General features: G+C 56.0%; 3 protein-coding genes across 3 annotated transcripts; all 3 read left to right on the top strand.

The window, feature by feature from the left end:
* Positions 1-1,855: 1,855 nt before the first annotated feature.
* LOC135327932 (olfactory receptor 52Z1P-like) lies at positions 1,856-5,553 on the top strand. Its single transcript, XM_064509700.1, has 2 exons — positions 1,856-2,799; positions 5,325-5,553. The coding sequence occupies exons 1-2, from the start codon at positions 1,856-1,858 to the stop codon at positions 5,551-5,553; spliced, it is 1,173 nt and encodes a 390-aa protein (XP_064365770.1).
* A 4,399-nt stretch (positions 5,554-9,952) lies between these two features.
* LOC135327923 (olfactory receptor 52Z1P-like) lies at positions 9,953-13,394 on the top strand. The gene is made up of 2 exons (XM_064509609.1): positions 9,953-10,896; positions 13,184-13,394. The coding sequence occupies exons 1-2, from the start codon at positions 9,953-9,955 to the stop codon at positions 13,392-13,394; spliced, it is 1,155 nt and encodes a 384-aa protein (XP_064365679.1).
* A 3,302-nt stretch (positions 13,395-16,696) lies between these two features.
* LOC135327915 (olfactory receptor 52Z1P-like) lies at positions 16,697-17,653 on the top strand. Its single transcript, XM_064509544.1, has one exon. The coding sequence runs from the start codon at positions 16,697-16,699 to the stop codon at positions 17,651-17,653; it is 957 nt and encodes a 318-aa protein (XP_064365614.1).
* Positions 17,654-18,027: the final 374 nt, after the last annotated feature.

Genomic DNA, 18,027 nt, shown 5'->3' with positions numbered 1-18,027 from the left:
CTGCAAAACCAGCTGAGAGGTACCAACCCTAAAGGTGCTGCAGAGCTCCAGGATGAGCTGTGAGATGCTCCCTGGAGTTTCACTGGATACTGATGTGAATGCCTATGGTAAGATGCAATGGGTTTCAAGTCATAGTAGTCATGCAACAGAGGTGAAAAGGAAGAGTGTTAGTTGCACACTTCACCCAGCCCGGAGGAAAACTGTCTCTCAGCAGGCACAGGGAGCAGGGAGCAAGGAGAGGCCAGTTTAGAGGGCTGGGCTCTGGGCTCTGTGTGAGTGCCTGCCAACAGCACGGTCTGTGCGGAGCACCAGCAAGGCCTTGAAATGCCGGTGCTGCCGGGTGGCAAGGAGCAGTGTCCTGTCATCCAGGGTTGTTGAGCATCGGACTAGCTCACTATGGGCGGCACCTGCTTGGACTCCACTTTAGAGCAAGGTTATAGAGCTTTCTTGCAGGGACTGGACTGAAAGCTGACCTTTAGGAAACTGCTGAGCGTCCAGGTGCAAGGGGAAGAGGCAGCTGGGGCAAGAGAAGAGTCTTTTCTCCACTTAATGTGTGCATTGATGAATTAGAGCTGCACCAGTGAGAGTGAAGCTGTCGATGGTCGTGGGCCCACAGCTTAGAAGATCTGGTTCCCCATCAGGAAAGCCTTCCACTCCTTGAGCCTCTCACAAGGGAACTCTGGAGATTATATGTTATAAGGACATAAGGAGAGTGAGGACTGAATAGTGGTAACGCATCCTTGGAGGTGCACGCTGTTAAATGAGGCATGTGGACAGCCCCGACAACCATGCTGCACAGTAGCAGACGGCAGCAAATGGATTTGCTGCCTGCCCCTAGACTGCTAGTTTTCAGACTTTGGTTTAATGCCCTGACTCTGGAAGCCTCAGAGCAGAGCAGAGCAGAGACCTGCAGCTCCCTGTTGGCCCTAAGCGTCCTTCTGGGACTTGCAGAAAGAGAGCATGAATACGGTGAGGTCGGAGACATCAGCACTGCAAATCCTCCACCAAGAGCATTGCCTGCAGCTCCTCCTGGCCGGTTAAGGCCAGACCTGGTGAGTCAGCGTGGGCAGTGCTCAGCCCTGGGGCTGCTTTTCCTGGCTGTGGCACGGTGAGCTCTGAGTGGTCTTCTGCAAAAGCCGAGGGCTGCAAAGGCGCAAGGCAATGGGGCACTGCTGGTGTGTGTAGCAGGGTGAGGGAGGAGCGTTTGGGTGTGATGGAGGAGGCCGATGTGGCACCAGGATGCAGAGCTCCTGCAGCCTGGTCATCACAGACAGGGCTGTGATGCAGAAGCCCCTTGTGCAGCTCCAAGCTGGGCAGCCCAGCCTTGCCCTCCCGAACGGCGAGAGCTGCTGAGTTTAAATCCCCGCTTCCAAGTTTTGTGTTTGCTGCCTTGACCTTCTTTTGCTGCCCTGGTGATCATCCCCCTTGCTAGCTGGGCTTTCTCTGAATTTCCTCCCAGTTTTCCTCTTGCCTAATCTCCGTGAATATTGCTGTGTCTCTTCCCTTCCCAGAGCACTGGGCTTCCCGTGGAGCCCAACAGCGTCTGCTGCTCCCTCTGCCTGGGGTTTTGTTTGTCTCCCCCAGGCACCAGGGACTAGTTCAGCAACTTTCAGCTTCCCCATCCCTCCTCAGAAGCTGCCATGCGATATCAGTGCAGGGTCCAGCTCTGCACACCCTCTCCTGAGGCTTTCTCTCCTGACTGAGTTTCTGGTATGAATGCTACAACTCGCCTTGACTGCAGTGCAGACAGGATTTCAGCACCTGTGAATGCTGCTGCGCTCTGCTGGGATTTATGCTTTCTCTTGTGCTGTGCTTTGTTTTTCAGGTGTTTCTAAAGAGAAGATCAGAGACCCCCATGGCAGCTGTCAATCACACAGACTCCAGGCCCGGCACATTCCTCCTTGTGGGCATCCCAGGCCTGGAGAGGTTTCACCTCTGGATTTCGGTCCCCTTCTTCTCCATGTATACTTTTGCCCTTCTCGGCAACTTAGTCTTGCTCTTTATCATTTTCCGAGAACAAAGCCTGCACAAGCCTATGTACCTTTTCCTTTCTGCACTAACAGTAGCAGACTTGCTCTTATCTACCTCTACAGTGCCCAGGATGTTAGCTATTTTCTGGTTCCGAGCGAGGGGCATTTCTTTTGGTGCATGCCTTGCTCAGGTGTTTCTCGTTCACTTTATTTTTGTTGCAGAGTCAGCAGTTCTGGTGGCCATGGCCTTTGATCGCTATGTTGCCATCTGCAACCCCCTGCGCTACGTGACTTTATTGACCCCCTCCATCATATGGAGAATAGAGGTGGCGGCTGTTGTCAGAAGCCTCTGCATCGTCCTCCCGTTAGTGTTTCTGCTTCAAAGGCTGTCTTACTGCAGAAACCGCGTTATCCCTCACTCTTACTGCGAGCACGTGGGTGTAGCCAGACTGGCCTGCACAAGTATAAAGGTCGATGTTGTCTACTGTTTAGCAATTACCCTGCTGTCGGTGGGGATAGATGTAGTGTTCATTTTTGTGTCCTACGGACTGATTCTGAGGGCTGTCTTCCAGCTCCCCTCCACAGGCGCCCGTCTCAAGGCTATGGGCACCTGCGGCTCCCACCTCTGCAGCATCCTCCTCTTCTACACGCCGGCCTTCTTCTCCTTTTTCACGCACCGTTTTGGTGGCCACAGCATCCCCCGCCACATCCACATACTGCTGGCCAATCTCTACGTAGTGGTCCCCCCCATGCTAAATCCCGTCATTTATGGAGTGAAGAACAAGCGGATTCGTGAATCACTACAGTCCATGTTGGCTTGGACAGGAAGGTGGGGAAACTGAGTCGTTCAGTGGGGCTGTTCTTTCTGTGCCTTGCTCAGAGCTTGTGCATTTTCTCCGGACGGAGAGCCAAAGTGTTTGGAGGCAAAGCTGGGGTGCAGCATTTCCGAGGGTCTGCAGGGCTGCAGGGCTCACAGCCTGTGACCTGCTTGGGCCCTGTGGGGACAAGGGAAAGCATCAGCCATGCCAATCCTCTCATTGCTCTCAAGGGATCTCCATGGCAGGGATGAGACACGCGGACAGGGGGGCATAGCAGGATAATGCCCGTTTCTGTCTGCAGCCCTGGCTGCTAGGATTAACAGTGTCAGGAATATTTTTCCATAGAGAATGGATTCCAAGCTTTGTATTGCCAGATATCATAATAAAGAACAAGGAAAATCATTCTGCAAAGAGTGTGTCTAGTCAATGTGCAGTAATGTCTAGTCAATGTGCAGTCAATGGCTGTAAGGCCAGGTGAGGCCAGAGTTGGGGAGACGGCTGGGCTTGCTGGGGCTAGGGCGGCAGCCCTGACCACTTCTGCTGCCGCGGACACTGGTGGTGGACCAAGGCGTCTGGGCGGCCTTGCTGGGAGCCCCGAGCTGGAGCAGCCCCCACAGTGCTGGCGGTGCAGGGCCCTGGCTATTGCCAGCTGGGACACGCTGTCCCAGGGACCCATCCCCATCCCCCCGCGGGCCACCCCACCTGGGTCCCCTTCCCTGTGCCCCACGTCGTGTGCACCCTCTCCCGCAGACCCCGTCTTGTGCATCCCAGCGCGTCGGCCCTGTCCCAGGCACCCCATGCGTGGCCATCCCGTCCTGGGCACTGTTCGCCATGTATCCCATCCCCATGCGTGGCCATCCCCATGTACCCCATCCCCATGTACCCCATTCCCACATACCCCATCCCCATGTACCCCATCCCCATGTACCCCATCCCCATGTATCTCATCCCCACAGACCCTGTCCCCAGACACCTCATCTGCACTGTAGTCAATCCTTCATGATTCCTAACAGACTGGTGAACATGGCTCTGCTTGAACAGCTTGTTGGAAGGCTGCTTTAGAAATGCTTTTGCGGGGTCAGTGTGTAATTGCGGAGGCTTGCGCCCCTGCTCCAAAGGTTTTGAGAAGCCGCAGCCGTTGCCGACCCTGTTTTGCCTTTGATGGTGTGGGTGCAGGCATGCTTGGATAATGTGTCCGTGACTGTGCAGAAGTCCGTGACACCGTGGTTGCTGCCAGCACAGGGCTGTGCGGGTGCGGCCGCTGCCCATCTCAGCGTCCGGGCCGTCTCAGCCGGCAGCGCTGTTCCCGAGCCGGTGTCTCGGTGGCTGTTGTCCCGCTGTGCGGTGCTGTCTTTCTGCCAGCCCCAGCGTCCCCTTGCCTGGGAGCTGCCGGGGCCTCTCGCACCACGTGGGGACGTTGGAGCTGGTTGGTTGTGGGGCAATGTGCGGGGAGCTGGTGTGGCCGGGTGGGCAGCCGCTGTCTCCTCTGCCAAGTCAGAGGCTCTTCCCGACGCAGCTCTGCCTGGCTCAGCTGCTCCCTGGCAGCCTCCGCACAGCAAAGCCCTGCCGCGGTTCCAGGAGGGAGCTGCTGGTGTCTTGGGATCCACGTGGCCTCTCCTCACCTTCTGCCTAGACTTCCTGTGCCCAAGAGCTCCCAGGTCACGGCCACCGGCTGCGTTTGCTCTGCGTGTCCCCAGGGCAGGAGGTGGCTGCCCACGTGGGCTGCAGGGCAGGGAAGAGCGGGGGCCTCCCCATGGCTCTGGGAGCACCTTCTGCAAGTCAGCGAGGGCTCTGGTGGTGAGGGAGGGGCTGCTGTCCATGCTGCTGCTGCTGCTGCGGAGAAGCTTTGGGCCTTGCAAAAAGAGATGAGTTCCACCTGCTAGCAAGATGTAGAGGAAGTGTGGGAGAGCTGCAGACCCCTCAGGAATGAGCTCTGGCAGGTGTTCTCCTTTTGGCAGAGCCTGTCCCTGTCAGGATTCAGTTTTGGAAGTTCTTCAGGGTCAGATGTCCCCAGCATTGCTTGGTGACCACAGTCTCTGAAGCGGTGCACAGGTGTCTGTCCCCTTTGCACCAGTGCACTTCCACTGGATACTGATGTGAATGCCTATGGTAAGATGCAATGGGTTTTGAAGTCATAGTAATCATGCAACAGAGGTGAAAAGGAAGAGCATTAGTTGCACACTTCACCCAGCCCGGAGGAAAACTGTCTCTCAGCAGGCACAGGGAACAGGGAGCAAGGAGAGGCCAGTTTTGAGGGCTGGGCTCTGGGCTCTGTGTGAGTGCCTGCCAACAGCACGGTCGTTGTGATGCAGAAGCCCCTTGTGCAGCTCCAAGCTGGGCAGCCCAGCCTTGCCCTCCCGAACGGCGAGAGCTGCTGAGTTTAAATCCCCGCTTTCAAGTTTTGTGTTTGCTGCCTTGACCGTCCTTTGCTGCCCTGGTGAGCATCCCCCTTGCTAGCTGGGCTTTCTCTGAATTTCCTCCCAGTTTTCCTCTTGCCTAATCTCCGTGAATATTGCTGTGTCTCTTCCCTTGCCAGAGCACTGGGCTTCCCGTGGAGCCCAACAGCGTCTGGGCCACTGTTCGCCATGTACCCCATCCCCACATACCCCATCCCCACATACCCCATCCCCATGTACCCCATCCCCATGTATCTCATCCCCACAGACCCTGTCCCCAGAGACCTCATCTGCACTGAATCCTTCATGATTCCTAACAGACTGGTGAACATGGCTCTGCTTGAACAGCTTGTTGGAAGGCTGCTTTAGAAATGACTCTCAGGCCATATTTTCCCTACTTCTCTGACACGGTATTAGATGAGCATTTTTCACTGAGAACATTGGGTGCTGCCTGTGATGATCCTGGAGCTGCATTTCACCCTCCTCCATGTTTTTGTCAGCATCCAGTGCCTAGAGGGGAAAGGGCTGTGCATCAAGGCAGCTCTCAGAAGAGTGTAGCAGTAGACCTCCAAGGGCAGCAGGGCACATGGCAGCGACGCCTTGAAAACGAGGGAGGCCGCTGCCGGTCTGTGCTCAGGATGAACCCCATCTTCTGCATCGCAGCGCGTGGGCCCTGTCCCAGGCATCTCATCCGTGGCCATCCCATCATGGGCACTGGTCACCACGTACCCCATCCCCACATACCCCAACCCCCTGTACCCCATCCCCACATACCCCATCCCCGCACACCCTATCCACACATACCCCATCTCCACATATCCCATGCCCACATACCCTGTCCCCACATGCCCCATCCTTACATACCCCAACCCAGTGTAGCCCATCTCCACATACTCCTACCCCATGTATTCCAACCCCAGGTACCCCATCCCCACGTACCCCATCCCCATGTATCCCAATCCCAGGTACCCCATCCCCACATATCCCAATCCCACATACCCCATCCCCACATACCGCAGCCCCATGTACCCCGTTCCCCACATACCCCATCTCCACATGCCCCAACCCCATCTACCCCATTGTCTTGACCCAGCGTCCTAACGATCCAGGTTTCATGATTCTCTTGGCCTAAATGAAGGTGCAACGACACAAAACGATCGGTTACACGCTTTATTCCTTAGTGTGGACTTAGAAACAACATTAGCTTGGAGGCACCTGAACCTGGAAAGCGCAAATGGTCGGCGTGGGTTCTGCTGCAGTGTTTCTCGGAAGAGCCAGGGCGAGAAAGGAGCGGAAGGCAGAGGCAGAGAGCGTGCCCACCCTTGGCCCCGCGGTGTCAATCCCCCGGGGCGGGCGCGCGCTTCCCCGAGTCTGGGGCTGTGTCGGCTGTCGCCCGGGCTCGGGAGGCGCTTCCTGGCGTGCGCAGCCTGCCGGAACCTTCCAGAAAGGGTCCTGGGGCTCCTGGGGGTCTGGGGGGCTCCGCCCCGCCGTGGCCGTGCCAGGGCCAATCAGAAGGCGGGGCCGTGGGCCCCCGGCGCCCCTCCCCCCGCCCGGGGATGCCCAGTGGCGGCGCCGCTGCCGGGTTCCAGAAGCTTCTCCCGGGCGGGGCGGCCCCGCGCCGCGGGTTGGTGCCGGCTTCCCTTAGGGTTGGCACTGCCGTGCGGAGCTGGTTTGCCACCGTTCGTCTGGTGACAGTGTCTGAGACATTGACATGTCCTGAATGGTCTCTGACAGCCAGGATCCAGGTAGTGAAGGTCTTCAGTGTCCGATGCCCCCGCACTGCTTGGTGACCACAGTCTCTGAAGCGGTGCACAGGTGTCTGTCCCCTTCGCACCAGTCCAGCTGCTGTGAAACCTTCATCTGTGACCGTGTGCTCATCACCCTTCCCCGATGTCCGTTTTGCTGCAGGCCCCCTGCCATGGTCTCCCTTTCTGTGCCGGCGAGCAGAGTCTGTCCTTTGCAGCACATCCTGAGGCGTGAGGGTGGCACTGGGGACCAGAGATGCCAAGTGGCATCCTGGTGCCTGTGTATGCTTCTCTGGGGCAGGTCTGATGGTGGTGCCCAAGGCGTGGAGAACCTTCTGTGCAGCTCCAGAGAAGTCTCTTTGTGTGCTTGTCTCACCCAGATGTCCTTCCTCCATTGCATTTTGCTGACAAAAAGGCCATCGTGTTCTCCACATGCTGGTGCATCTTCCTGTCTTTGCTCACTGCTTTGGCTGTGGCAACCCTTACCACGTCCACGTCCTGGTGGCAACACCCCACTGCTGGCACTCGTCCTCTGTGGTCATCGCCGTCACCCCCGGGGAGAGGCAGGAGCGGTGACTGGTTCTCCCGTGTGGGAAATGGGGCCGAGCAGGAGCTGGGCTCTGGCCCAGCCAGGGAGCTCCCGCTTCAGAAAGGAGCAGACGGGAGCTCGGCAACCTCCAGAAAGGGGCTGAGGAAGTTTTAATGAGGGAATGAGTGTTTAGCCGACTTTGGGGTAGCTGTTGCCCTTTGTCTGCATCTGGCAAATCAGAAGGGCTTTCAGATTTACTGCAAGTCATGTACGTGGAATTATAGGTAATTCTTTGCCATTGCTGTATGCCATGAAAGTATTTGTTGTAGTTAATCCAGCACAAGCTGAGGTGGCATCTCACATGCTGGCTGCATGCCATGAGACTTTCCTTCTGGATTTCCTCAGAGTCATCCTCCTGTCACTGTGGTTTTTAGTGGACGTTTCTCCAGCCCCTCAGCACAGTTGAATGCAGACTTCGTGCAAAACATGTCTTCTGTGTGCATGGGGTTCACCCTCTCTCGCTCGCAGACACCCACGTACGCACCTTGTGTCTCTGCCAGGCTGGAAAGGAGAAAAATATGAAGGCAGAAGCAACCCAGGAGGCAAATCCCACCCTTGTTGTGTGCCCCAGTTTCCCCTCTGCAAAACCAGCTGAGAGGTACCAACCCTAAAGGTGCTGCAGAGCTCCAGGATGAGCTGTGAGATGCTCCCTGGAGTTTCACTGGATACTGATGTGAATGGCTATGGTAAGATGCAATGGGTTTCAAGTCATAGTAGTCATGCAACAGAGGTGAAAAGGAAGAGCGTTAGTTGCACACTTCACCCAGCCCGAAGGAAAACTGTCTCTCAGCAGGCACAGGGAGCAGGGAGCAAGGAGAGGCCAGTTTTGAGGGCTGGGCTCTGGGCTCTGTGTGAGTGCCTGCCAACAGCACGGTCTGTGCGGAGCACCAGCAAGGCCTTGAAATGCCGGTGCTGCCGGGTGGCAAGGAGCAGTGTCCTGTCATCCAGGGTTGTTGAGCATCGGACTAGCTCACTGTGGGCGGCACCTGCTTGGACTCCTCTTTAGAGCAAGGTTATAGAGCTTTCTTGCAGGGACTGGACTGAAAGCTGACCTTTAGGAAACTGCTGAGCGTCCAGGTGCAAGAGGAAGAGGCAGCTGGGGCAAGAGAAGAGTCTTTTCTCCAATTAATGTATGCATTGATTAATTAGAGCTACACCAGTGAGAGTGAAGCTGTCGATGGTCGTGAGGCCACAGCTTAGAAGATCTGGTTCCCCATCAGGAAAGCCTTCCACTCCTTGAGCCTCTCACAAGGGAACTCTGGAGATTATATGTTATAAGGACATAAGGAGAGTGAGGACTGAATAGTGGTAACACATCCTTGGAGGTGCACGCTGTTAAATGAGGCATGTGGACAGCCCCGACAACCATGCTGCACAGTAGCAGACGGCAGCAAATGGATTTGCTGCCTGCCCCTAGACTGCTAGTTTTCAGACTTTGGTTTAATGCCCTGACTCTGGAAGCCTCAGAGCAGAGCAGAGCAGAGACCTGCAGCTCCCTGTTGGCCCTAAGCGTCCTTCTGGGACTTGCAGAAAGAGAGCATAAATACGGTGAGGTCGGAGACATCAGCACTGCAAATCCTCCACCAAGAGCATTGCCTGCAGCTCCTCCTGGCCGGTTAAGGCCAGACCTGGTGAGTCAGCGTGGGCAGTGCTCAGCCCTGGGGCTGCCTTTCCTGGCTGCGGCACGGTGAGCTCTGAGCGGTCTTCTGCAAAAGCCGAGGGCTGCAAAGGCGCAAGGCAATGGGGCACTGCTGGTGTGTGTAGCAGGGTGAGGGAGGAGCGTTTGGGTGTGATGGGGGAGGCCGATGTGGCACCAGGATGCAGAGCTCCTGCAGCCTGGTCATCACAGACAGGGCTGTGATGCAGAAGCCCCTTGTGCAGCTCCAAGCTGGGCAGCCCAGCCTTGCCCTCCTGAAAAGCGAGAGCTGCTGAGTTTAAATCCCTGCTTTCAAGTTTTGTGTTTGCTGCCTTGACCGTCCTTTGCTGCCCTGGTGAGCATCCCCCTTGCTAGCTGGGCTTTCTCTGAATTTCCTCCCAGTTTTCCTCTTACCTAATCTCCATGAATATTGCTGTGTCTCTTCCCTTGCCAGAGCACTGGGCTTCCCGTGGAGCCCAACAGCGTCTGCTGCTCCCTCTGCCTGGGGTTTTGTTTGTCTCCCCCAGGCACCAGGGACTAGTTCAGCAGCTTTCAGCTTCCCCATCCCTCCTCAGAAGCTGCCATGCGATATCAGTGCAGGGTCCAGCTCTGCACACCCTCTCCTGAGGTTTTCTCTCCTGACTGAGTTTCTGGTATGAATGCTACAACTCGCCTTGACTGCAGTGCAGACAGGATTTCAGCACCTGTGAATGCTGCTGCGCTCTGCTGGGATTTATGCTTTCTCTTGTGCTGTGCTTTGTTTTTCAGGTGTTTCTAAAGAGAGGATCAGAGACCCCCATGGCAGCTGTCAATCACACAGACTCCAGGCCCGGCACATTCCTCCTTGTGGGCATCCCAGGCCTGGAGAGGTTTCACCTCTGGATTTCGGTCCCCTTCTTCTCCATGTATACTTTTGCCCTTCTCGGCAACTTAGTCTTGCTCTTTATCATCTTCCGAGAACAAAGCCTGCACAAGCCTATGTACCTTTTCCTTTCTGCACTAACAGTAGCAGACTTGCTCTTATCTACCTCTACAGTGCCCAGGATGTTAGCTATTTTCTGGTTCCGAGCGAGGGGCATTTCTTTTGGTGCATGCCTTGCTCAGGTGTTTCTCGTTCACTTTATTTTTGTTGCAGAGTCAGCAGTTCTGGTGGCCATGGCCTTTGATCGCTATGTTGCCATCTGCAACCCCCTGCGCTACGTGACTTTATTGACCCCCTCCATCATATGGAGAATAGAGGTGGCAGCTGTTGTCAGAAGCCTCTGCATCGTCCTCCCGTTAGTGTTTCTGCTTCAAAGGCTGTCTTACTGCAGAAACCGCGTTATCCCTCACTCTTACTGCGAGCACATGGGTGTAGCCAGACTGGCCTGCACAAGTATAAAAGTCAATGTTGTCTACGGTTTGACAGTGGCCCTGCTGTCGGCGGGGATAGATGTAGTGTTCATTGCTGTGTCCTACGGACTGATTCTGAGGGCTGTCTTCCAGCTCCCCTCCACAGGCGCCCGTCTCAAGGCTATGGGCACCTGCGGCTCCCACCTCTGCAGCATCCTTCTCTTCTACACGCCGGCCTTCTTCTCCGTTCTCACGCACCGTTTTGGTGGCCACAGCATCCCCCGCCACATCCACATACTGCTGGCCAATCTCTACGTAGTGGTTCCCCCCATGCTAAATCCCATCATTTATGGAGCGAAGAACAAGCGGATTTGTGAATCACTACAGTCCATGTTGGCTTGGATGGGAAGGTGGGGAAACTGAGTCGTTCGGTGGGGCTGTTCTTTCTGTGCCTTGCTCAGAGCTTGTGCATTTTCTCCTGACATGGAGCCACTGCTGCTGCCAAAGTGTTTGGAGGCAAAGCTGGGGTGCAGCATTTCCGAGGGTCTGCATGGCTGCAGGGCTCACAGCCTGTGAGCTGCTTGTGCCCAGGCCCTGTGGGGACAAGGGAAGGCATCAGCCATGCCAATCCTGTCATTGCTCTCAAGGGATCTCCATGGTAGGGATGAGATACCTGGACATGGGGGCATAGCAGGAAAATGCCCATTTCTCTCTGCAGCCCTGGCTGCTACAATTAACAGTGTCAAGAATAGTTTTCCATAGAAAATGATTCCAAGCTTTGTATTGCCAGTTATCATAATAAAGAACAAGGAAAATCATCCTGAAAAGAGTGTAGTCCATGTGCCATGGTCAGAGACTTCAGCTGTTGGTCTCATCTAGGCTGCTAAACTCTTGCTGCTTTTCAAGGTGTCGGTGCCTGCAGGCTTTTCTGGAAGGCCAGCTTTGCTGAGGGAGAGCTTAGCAGTGCTAATGATGCTGTTAAGGACAAGGACTTCCCGTGTCGGGACAGGTATTTGGTCCTGCCTGTGTTAAAGGTTTTGTCTTTATTGTTCAGCAAAGACCTTCTCAATGTAAGGAACTGAAACACGTTCTTGATTGAATGCACCATAAAGAAGCAGACGTGACTGCTCTGGCCACCCCTTGTTTGGTGCTGCCGCGCCGGTGGCACGAGGGCCCGTGTGCCGGTTACGGCGGCGGTGCCTTGCCGGGGTGCTACGTTCCCCATGAACACTTTCCCTCTCACCGGTGTTGTCAGCCCTGTTGCTGGGGCAGCGCAAGCTGGCGTGGGCCAGTGGGCAGTAGCAGGGCTGCTGCTCGCAAGCGTCTCCTTTTAGTGGTGGACTTAGAGCTGAGCAGCTGTAGTGAAGTTCGCACTTTTCTGAGTTCTGTGCAGTGCAGGGCACATTCCCTGCTCAGTGCAGGCCTTGGGGCTTGTGCTGCTTTGGAGGCAGCTGCTTCCAGCCCGGGAGTTTCTATGTCGAGCTTATGCTTCAACAAATTGCTGGGGTGCATTTCATCATCGTGGCCAACGTGCAGCACTGCTCTAGCCACAGCCCTGTTTGTAGGCTGAGTCGTCCTTGTGTCCCTGGCAGTGGGGCCCCCATAGCCCAACCCCATGCACCCCATGCCCACATACCCCATCTTTGTGTGCCCACACGTGTGCACCCCGCTCTGCCCCGCTGCTCCATGCTGTTGTCAGCAGAGATCCCCCCTGCCTGGTGCTGGTGCCACGTTCCCGGTGCCATCAGACCCCCCAGCAGCAGGTCCTGGTGCCGGCAGAACCTCCTCGGTGCCCGTTGCTGGTGCCAGGGCCCAGTGTTGGATCTCAGTGCCTAGTGCCCGCTGCCAGGGTCTGGTGCTGGGTGTGGGTCCCAGTGCTGGTTCCTGGTGCCAGCAGAGCCTCGCAGTGCCGGGCTGCTGCCAGGGCTTGGTGTCAGTGGCACAGTTCGTGGTGCGGGTTCCCAGCACCCCAGTCCCTAGGCCTGGTGCCAGTGCTTGGTGCCCTGTGCTGGTGCCCGGTGCCAGTGGTGGTTCTGGTTCCGGGTGCTGGTACTGGTTCCGGCTGCCATGCTGTGCCGTGCTGTGCCATGTAGTGCTGTGCCATGTAGTGCTGCGCCAGGCTTTGTTGTGCCGTGCCAAGCTGTGCCATGCCATGCCGTGCCATTTTTACCCTACTTCTCTGACACGGTATTAGATGAGCATTTTTCACTGAGAACATTGGGTGCTGCCTGTGATGATCCTGGAGCTGCATTTCACCCTCCTCCATGTTTTTGTCAGCATCCAGTGCCTAGAGGGGAAAGGGCTGTGCATCAAGGCAGCTCTCAGAAGAGTGTAGCAGTAGACCTCCAAGGGCAGCAGGGCACATGGCAGTGACGCCTTGAAAACCAGGGAGGCTGCTGCCGGTCTGTGCTCAGGATGAACCCCATCTTCTGCATCACAGCGTGTGGGCCCTGTCCCAGGCATCTCATCCGTGGCCATCCCAGCATGGGCACTGGTCACCATGTACCCCATCCCCACATACCCCAACCCCCTGTACCCCATCCCCACATACCCCATCCCCGCACACCCTATCCACACATACCCCATCTCCACATATCCCATGCCCACATACCCTGTCCCCACATGCCCCATCCTTACATACCCCAACCCAGTGTAGCCCATCTCCACATACTCCTACCCCATGTATTCCAACCCCAGGTACCCCATCCCCACGTACCCCATCCCCATGTATCCCAATCCCAGGTACCCCATCCCCACATATCCCAATCCCACATACCCCATCCCCACATACCCCAGCCCCATGTACCCCATCCCCACATACCCCATCTCCACATGCCCCAACCCCATCTACCCCATTGTCTTGACCCAGCGTCCTAACGATCCAGGTTTCATGATTCTCTTGGCCTAAATGAAGGTGCAACGACACAAAACGATCGGTTACATGCTTTATTCCTTAGTGTGGACTTAGAAACAACATTAGCTCGGAGGCACCTGAACCTGGAAAGCGCAAATGGTCGGCGTGGGTTCTGCTGCAGTGTTTCTCGGAAGAGCCAGGGCGAGAAAGGAGCGGAAGGCAGAGGCAGAGAGCGTGCCCACCCTTGGCCCCGCGGTGTCAATCCCCCGGGGCGGGCGCGCGCTTCCCCGAGTCTGGGGCTGTGTCGGCTGTCGCCCGGGCTCGGGAGGCGCTTCCTGGCGTGCGCAGCCTGCCGGAACCTTCCAGAAAGGGTCCTGGGGCTCCTGGGGGTCTGGGGGGCTCCGCCCCGCCGTGGCCGTGCCAGGGCCAATCAGAAGGCGGGGCCGTGGGCCCCCGGCGCCCCTCCCCCCGCCCGGGGATGCCCAGTGGCGGCGCCGCTGCCGGGTTCCAGAAGCTTCTCCCGGGCGGGGCGGCCCCGTGCCGCGGGTTGGTGCCGGCTTCCCTTAGGGTTGGCACTGCCGTGCGGAGCTGGTTTGCCACCGTTCGTCTGGTGACAGTGTCTGAGACATTGACATGTCCTGAATGGTCTCTGACAGCCAGGATCCAGGTAGTGAAGGTCTTCAGTGTCCGATGCCCCCGCACTGCTTGGTGACCACAGTCTCTGAAGCGGTGCACAGGTGTCTGTCCCCTTCGCACCAGTCCAGCTGCTGTGAAACCTTCATCTGTGACCGTGTGCTCATCACCCTTCCCCGATGTCCGTTTTGCTGCAGGCCCCCTGCCATGGTCTCCCTTTCTGTGCCGGCGAGCAGAGTCTGTCCTTTGCAGCACATCCTGAGGCGTGAGGGTGGCACTGGGGACCAGAGATGCCAAGTGGCATCCTGGTGCCTGTGTATGCTTCTCTGGGGCAGGTCTGATGGTGGTGCCCAAGGCGTGGAGAACCTTCTGTGCAGCTCCAGAGAAGTCTCTTTGTGTGCTTGTCTCACCCAGATGTCCTTCCTCCATTGCATTTTGCTGAGGAAAAGGCCATCGTGTTCTCCACATGCTGGTGCATCTTCCTGTCTTTGCTCACTGCTTTGGCTGTGGCAACCCTTACCACGTCCACGTCCTGGTGGCAACACCCCACTGCTGGCACCCGTCCTCCGTGGTCATCGCCGTCACCCCCGGGGAGAGGCAGGAGCGGTGACTGGTTCTTCCGTGTGGGAAATGGGGCCGAGCAGGAGCTGGGCTCTGGCCCAGCCAGGGAGCTCCCGCTTCAGAAAGGAGCAGACGGGAGCTGGGCAACCTCCAGAAAGGGTCTGAGGAAGTTTTAATGAGGGAATGAGTGTTTAGCCGACTTTGGGGTAGCTGTTGCCCTTTGTCTGCATCTGGCAAATCAGAAGGGCTTTCAGATTTACTGCGAGTCATGTACGTGGAATTATAGGTAATTCTTTGCCATTGCTGTATGCCATGAAAGTATTTGCTGTAGTTAATCCAGCACAAGCTGAGGTGGCATCTCACATGCTGGCTGCATGCCATGAGACTTTCCTTCTGGATTTCCTCGTAGTCATCCTCCTGTCACTGTGGTTGTTAGTGGACATTTCTCCAGCCCCTCAGCACAGTTGAATGCAGACGTCATGCAAAATGTTACGTAATGTTATATAGCTTTCTTGTCTAGAATAGTCTTTTCTCCACTTAACGTGTGCATTGATGAATTAGAGCTGCACCAGTGAGAGTGAAGCTGTCGATGGTCGTGAGCCCACAGCTTAGAAGATCTGGTTCCCCATCAGGAAAGCCTTCCACTCCTTGAGCCTCTCACAAGGGAACTCTGGAGATTATATGTTATAAGGACATAAGGAGAGTGAGGACTGAATAGTGGTAACGCATCCTTGGAGGTGCACGCTGTTAAATGAGGCATGTGGACAGCCCCGACAACCATGCTGCACAGTAGCAGAGGGCGTGAGACTTGTAAGAAGTTCATGGGGTTTGCACACCCAATTAGATTAGGACTCCTGCAGCGTGGGCTGTGTCGGCCGTCTGCGTGCTGGCTGGGGAAGGAGCAGGGATGAAGGCCCAGGCAGACAGCTAGAGCTGATGTGATGAAAGCAATCCTAGGTGTTGTGTATTTTCTTCCATGCCTTGTCTGGCCCACTCAGTTCTGCAGGCTCCTGCTTGATGCGGCCTTTCCTCTGCCTGGGAAGTAGTTGCCATTCCAAAAGTATTATTGATGATTTGTCCTGGCTTTCTTCTCTTTCCCCTGCCTCCTGCTTGTTTGGGCAGATGGATTTGCTGCCTGCCCCTAGTCTGCTAGTTTTCAGACTTTGGTTTAATGCCCTGACTCTGGAAGCCTCAGAGCAGAGCAGAGCAGAGACCTGCAGCTCCCTGTTGGCCCTAAGCGTCCTTCTGGGACTTGCAGAAAGAGAGCATGAATACGGTGAGGTCGGAGACAGCAGCACTGCAAATCCTCCACCAAGAGCATTGCCTGCAGCTCCTTCTGGCCGGTTAAGGCCAGACCTGGTGAGTCAGCGTGGGCAGTGCTCAGCCCTGGGGCTGCTTTTCCTGGCTGCGGCACGGTGAGCTCTGAGCGGTCTTCTGCAAAAGCCGAGGGCTGCAAAGGCGCAAGGCAATGGGGCACTGCTGGTGTGTGTAGCAGGGTGAGGGAGGAGCGTTTGGGTGTGATGGGGGAGGCCGATGTGGCACCAGGATGCAGAGCTCCTGCAGCCTGGTCATCACAGACAGGGCTGTGATGCAGAAGCCCCTTGTGCAGCTCCAAGCTGGGCAGCCCAGCCTTGCCCTCCTGAACGGCGAGAGCTGCTGAGTTTAAAACCCTGCTTACAAGTTTTGTGTTTGCTGCCTTGACCTTCTTTTGCTGCCCTGGTGAGCATCCCCCTTGCTAGCTGGGCTTTCTCTGAATTTCCTCCCAGTTTTCCTCTTGCCTAATCTCCGTGAATATTGCTGTGTCTCTTCCCTTGCCAGAGCACTGGGCTTCCCGTGGAGCCCAACAGCGTCTGCTGCTCCCTCTGCCTGGGGTTTTGTTTGTCTCCCCCAGGCACCAGGGACTAGTTCAGCAACTTTCAGCTTCCCCATCCCTCCTCAGAAGCTGCCATGCGATATCAGTGCAGGGTCCAGCTCTGCACACCCTCTCCTGAGGTTTTCTCTCCTGACTGAGTTTCTGGTATGAATGCTACAACTCGCCTTGACTGCAGTGCAGACAGGATTTCCCCAGCTGTGAATGCTGCTGCGCTCTGCTGGGATTTATGCTTTCTCTTGTGCTGTGCTTTGTTTTTCAGGTGTTTCTAAAGAGAAGATCAGAGACCCCCATGGCAGCTGTCAATCACACAGACTCCAGGCCCGGCACATTCCTCCTTGTGGGCATCCCAGGCCTGGAGAGGTTTCACCTCTGGATTTCGGTCCCCTTCTTCTCCATGTATACTTTTGCCCTTCTCGGCAACTTAGTCTTGCTCTTTATCATCTTCCGAGAACAAAGCCTGCACAAGCCTATGTACCTTTTCCTTTCTGCACTAACAGTAGCAGACTTGCTCTTATCTACCTCTACAGTGCCCAGGATGTTAGCTATTTTCTGGTTCCGAGCGAGGGGCATTTCTTTTGGTGCATGCCTTGCTCAGGTGTTTCTCGTTCACTTTATTTTTGTTGCAGAGTCAGCAATTCTGGTGGCCATGGCCTTTGATCGCTATGTTGCCATCTGCAACCCCCTGCGCTACGTGACTTTATTGACCCCCTCCATCATATGGAGAATAGAGGTGGCGGCTGTTGTCAGAAGCCTCTGCATCGTCCTCCCGTTAGTGTTTCTGCTTCAAAGGCTGTCTTACTGCAGAAACCACGTTATCCCTCACTCTTACTGCGAGCACATGGGTGTAGCCAGACTGGCCTGCACAAGTATAAAGGTCGATGCTGTCTACTGTTTAACGATTACCCTGCTGTCAGTGGGGATAGATGTAGTGTTCATTTTTGTGTCTTATGGACTGATTCTGAGGGCTGTCTTCCAGCTCCCCTCCACAGGCGCCCGTCTCAAGGCTATGGGCACCTGCGGCTCCCACCTCTGCAGCATCTTTCTCTTCTACACGCCGGCCTTCTTCTCCGTTCTCACGCACCGTTTTGGTGGCCACAGCATCCCCCGCCACATCCACATACTGCTGGCCAATCTCTACGTAGTAGTTCCCCCCATGCTAAATCCCGTCATTTATGGAGCGAAGAACAAGCGGATTCGTGAATCACTGCTGTGCATGTTGGCTTGGACGGGAAGGTGGGGAAACTGAGTCGTTCGGTGAGGCTGTTCTTTCTGTGCCTTGCTCAGAGCTTGTGCATTTTCTCCTGACATGGAGCCACTGCTGCTGTCAAAGGGTTTGGAGGCAAAGCTGGGGTGCAGCATTTCCGAGGGTCTGCATGGCTGCAGGGCTCACAGCCTGTGAGCTGCTTGTGCCCTGTGAGGACAAGGGAAAGGATCAGCCATGCCAATCCTCTCATTGCTCTCAAGGGATCTCCATGGCAGGGATGAGAGATGCGGACAGGGGGGCATAGCAGGAAAATGTCGGTGAGTGCTGATTACAGAGCAATGTGAGGTGGATCCCTGCTGATGTTCAGGCGAGGAGGTAAGTCTCTCTGCCATCCTCCAGCCTGTGCTGCCAGCACC

This window comes from Dromaius novaehollandiae, chromosome 1, assembly GCF_036370855.1.
Source record: "Dromaius novaehollandiae isolate bDroNov1 chromosome 1, bDroNov1.hap1, whole genome shotgun sequence".
Classification (NCBI taxonomy): Eukaryota; Metazoa; Chordata; class Aves; order Casuariiformes; family Dromaiidae; genus Dromaius; species Dromaius novaehollandiae.
This window is presented reverse-complemented; position numbering and strand designations above follow the sequence as displayed.

What these genes read in the sequence shown, in the direction of transcription:
- LOC135327923 (XM_064509609.1), top strand. Translation starts at nt 9,953, where the DNA reads ATGGCAGCTGTCAATCACACAGACTCCAGGCCCGGCACATTCCTCCTT. An exon ending in ATGTTGGCTTGGATGGGAAG is followed by an intron (nt 10,897 to 13,183) that starts GTGGGGAAACTG and finishes TTCCAACCCCAG; the next exon opens with GTACCCCATCCCCACGTACC.
- LOC135327915 (XM_064509544.1), top strand. Translation starts at nt 16,697, where the DNA reads ATGGCAGCTGTCAATCACACAGACTCCAGGCCCGGCACATTCCTCCTT.
- LOC135327932 (XM_064509700.1), top strand. Translation starts at nt 1,856, where the DNA reads ATGGCAGCTGTCAATCACACAGACTCCAGGCCCGGCACATTCCTCCTT. An exon ending in ATGTTGGCTTGGACAGGAAG is followed by an intron (nt 2,800 to 5,324) that starts GTGGGGAAACTG and finishes TTCCCTTGCCAG; the next exon opens with AGCACTGGGCTTCCCGTGGA.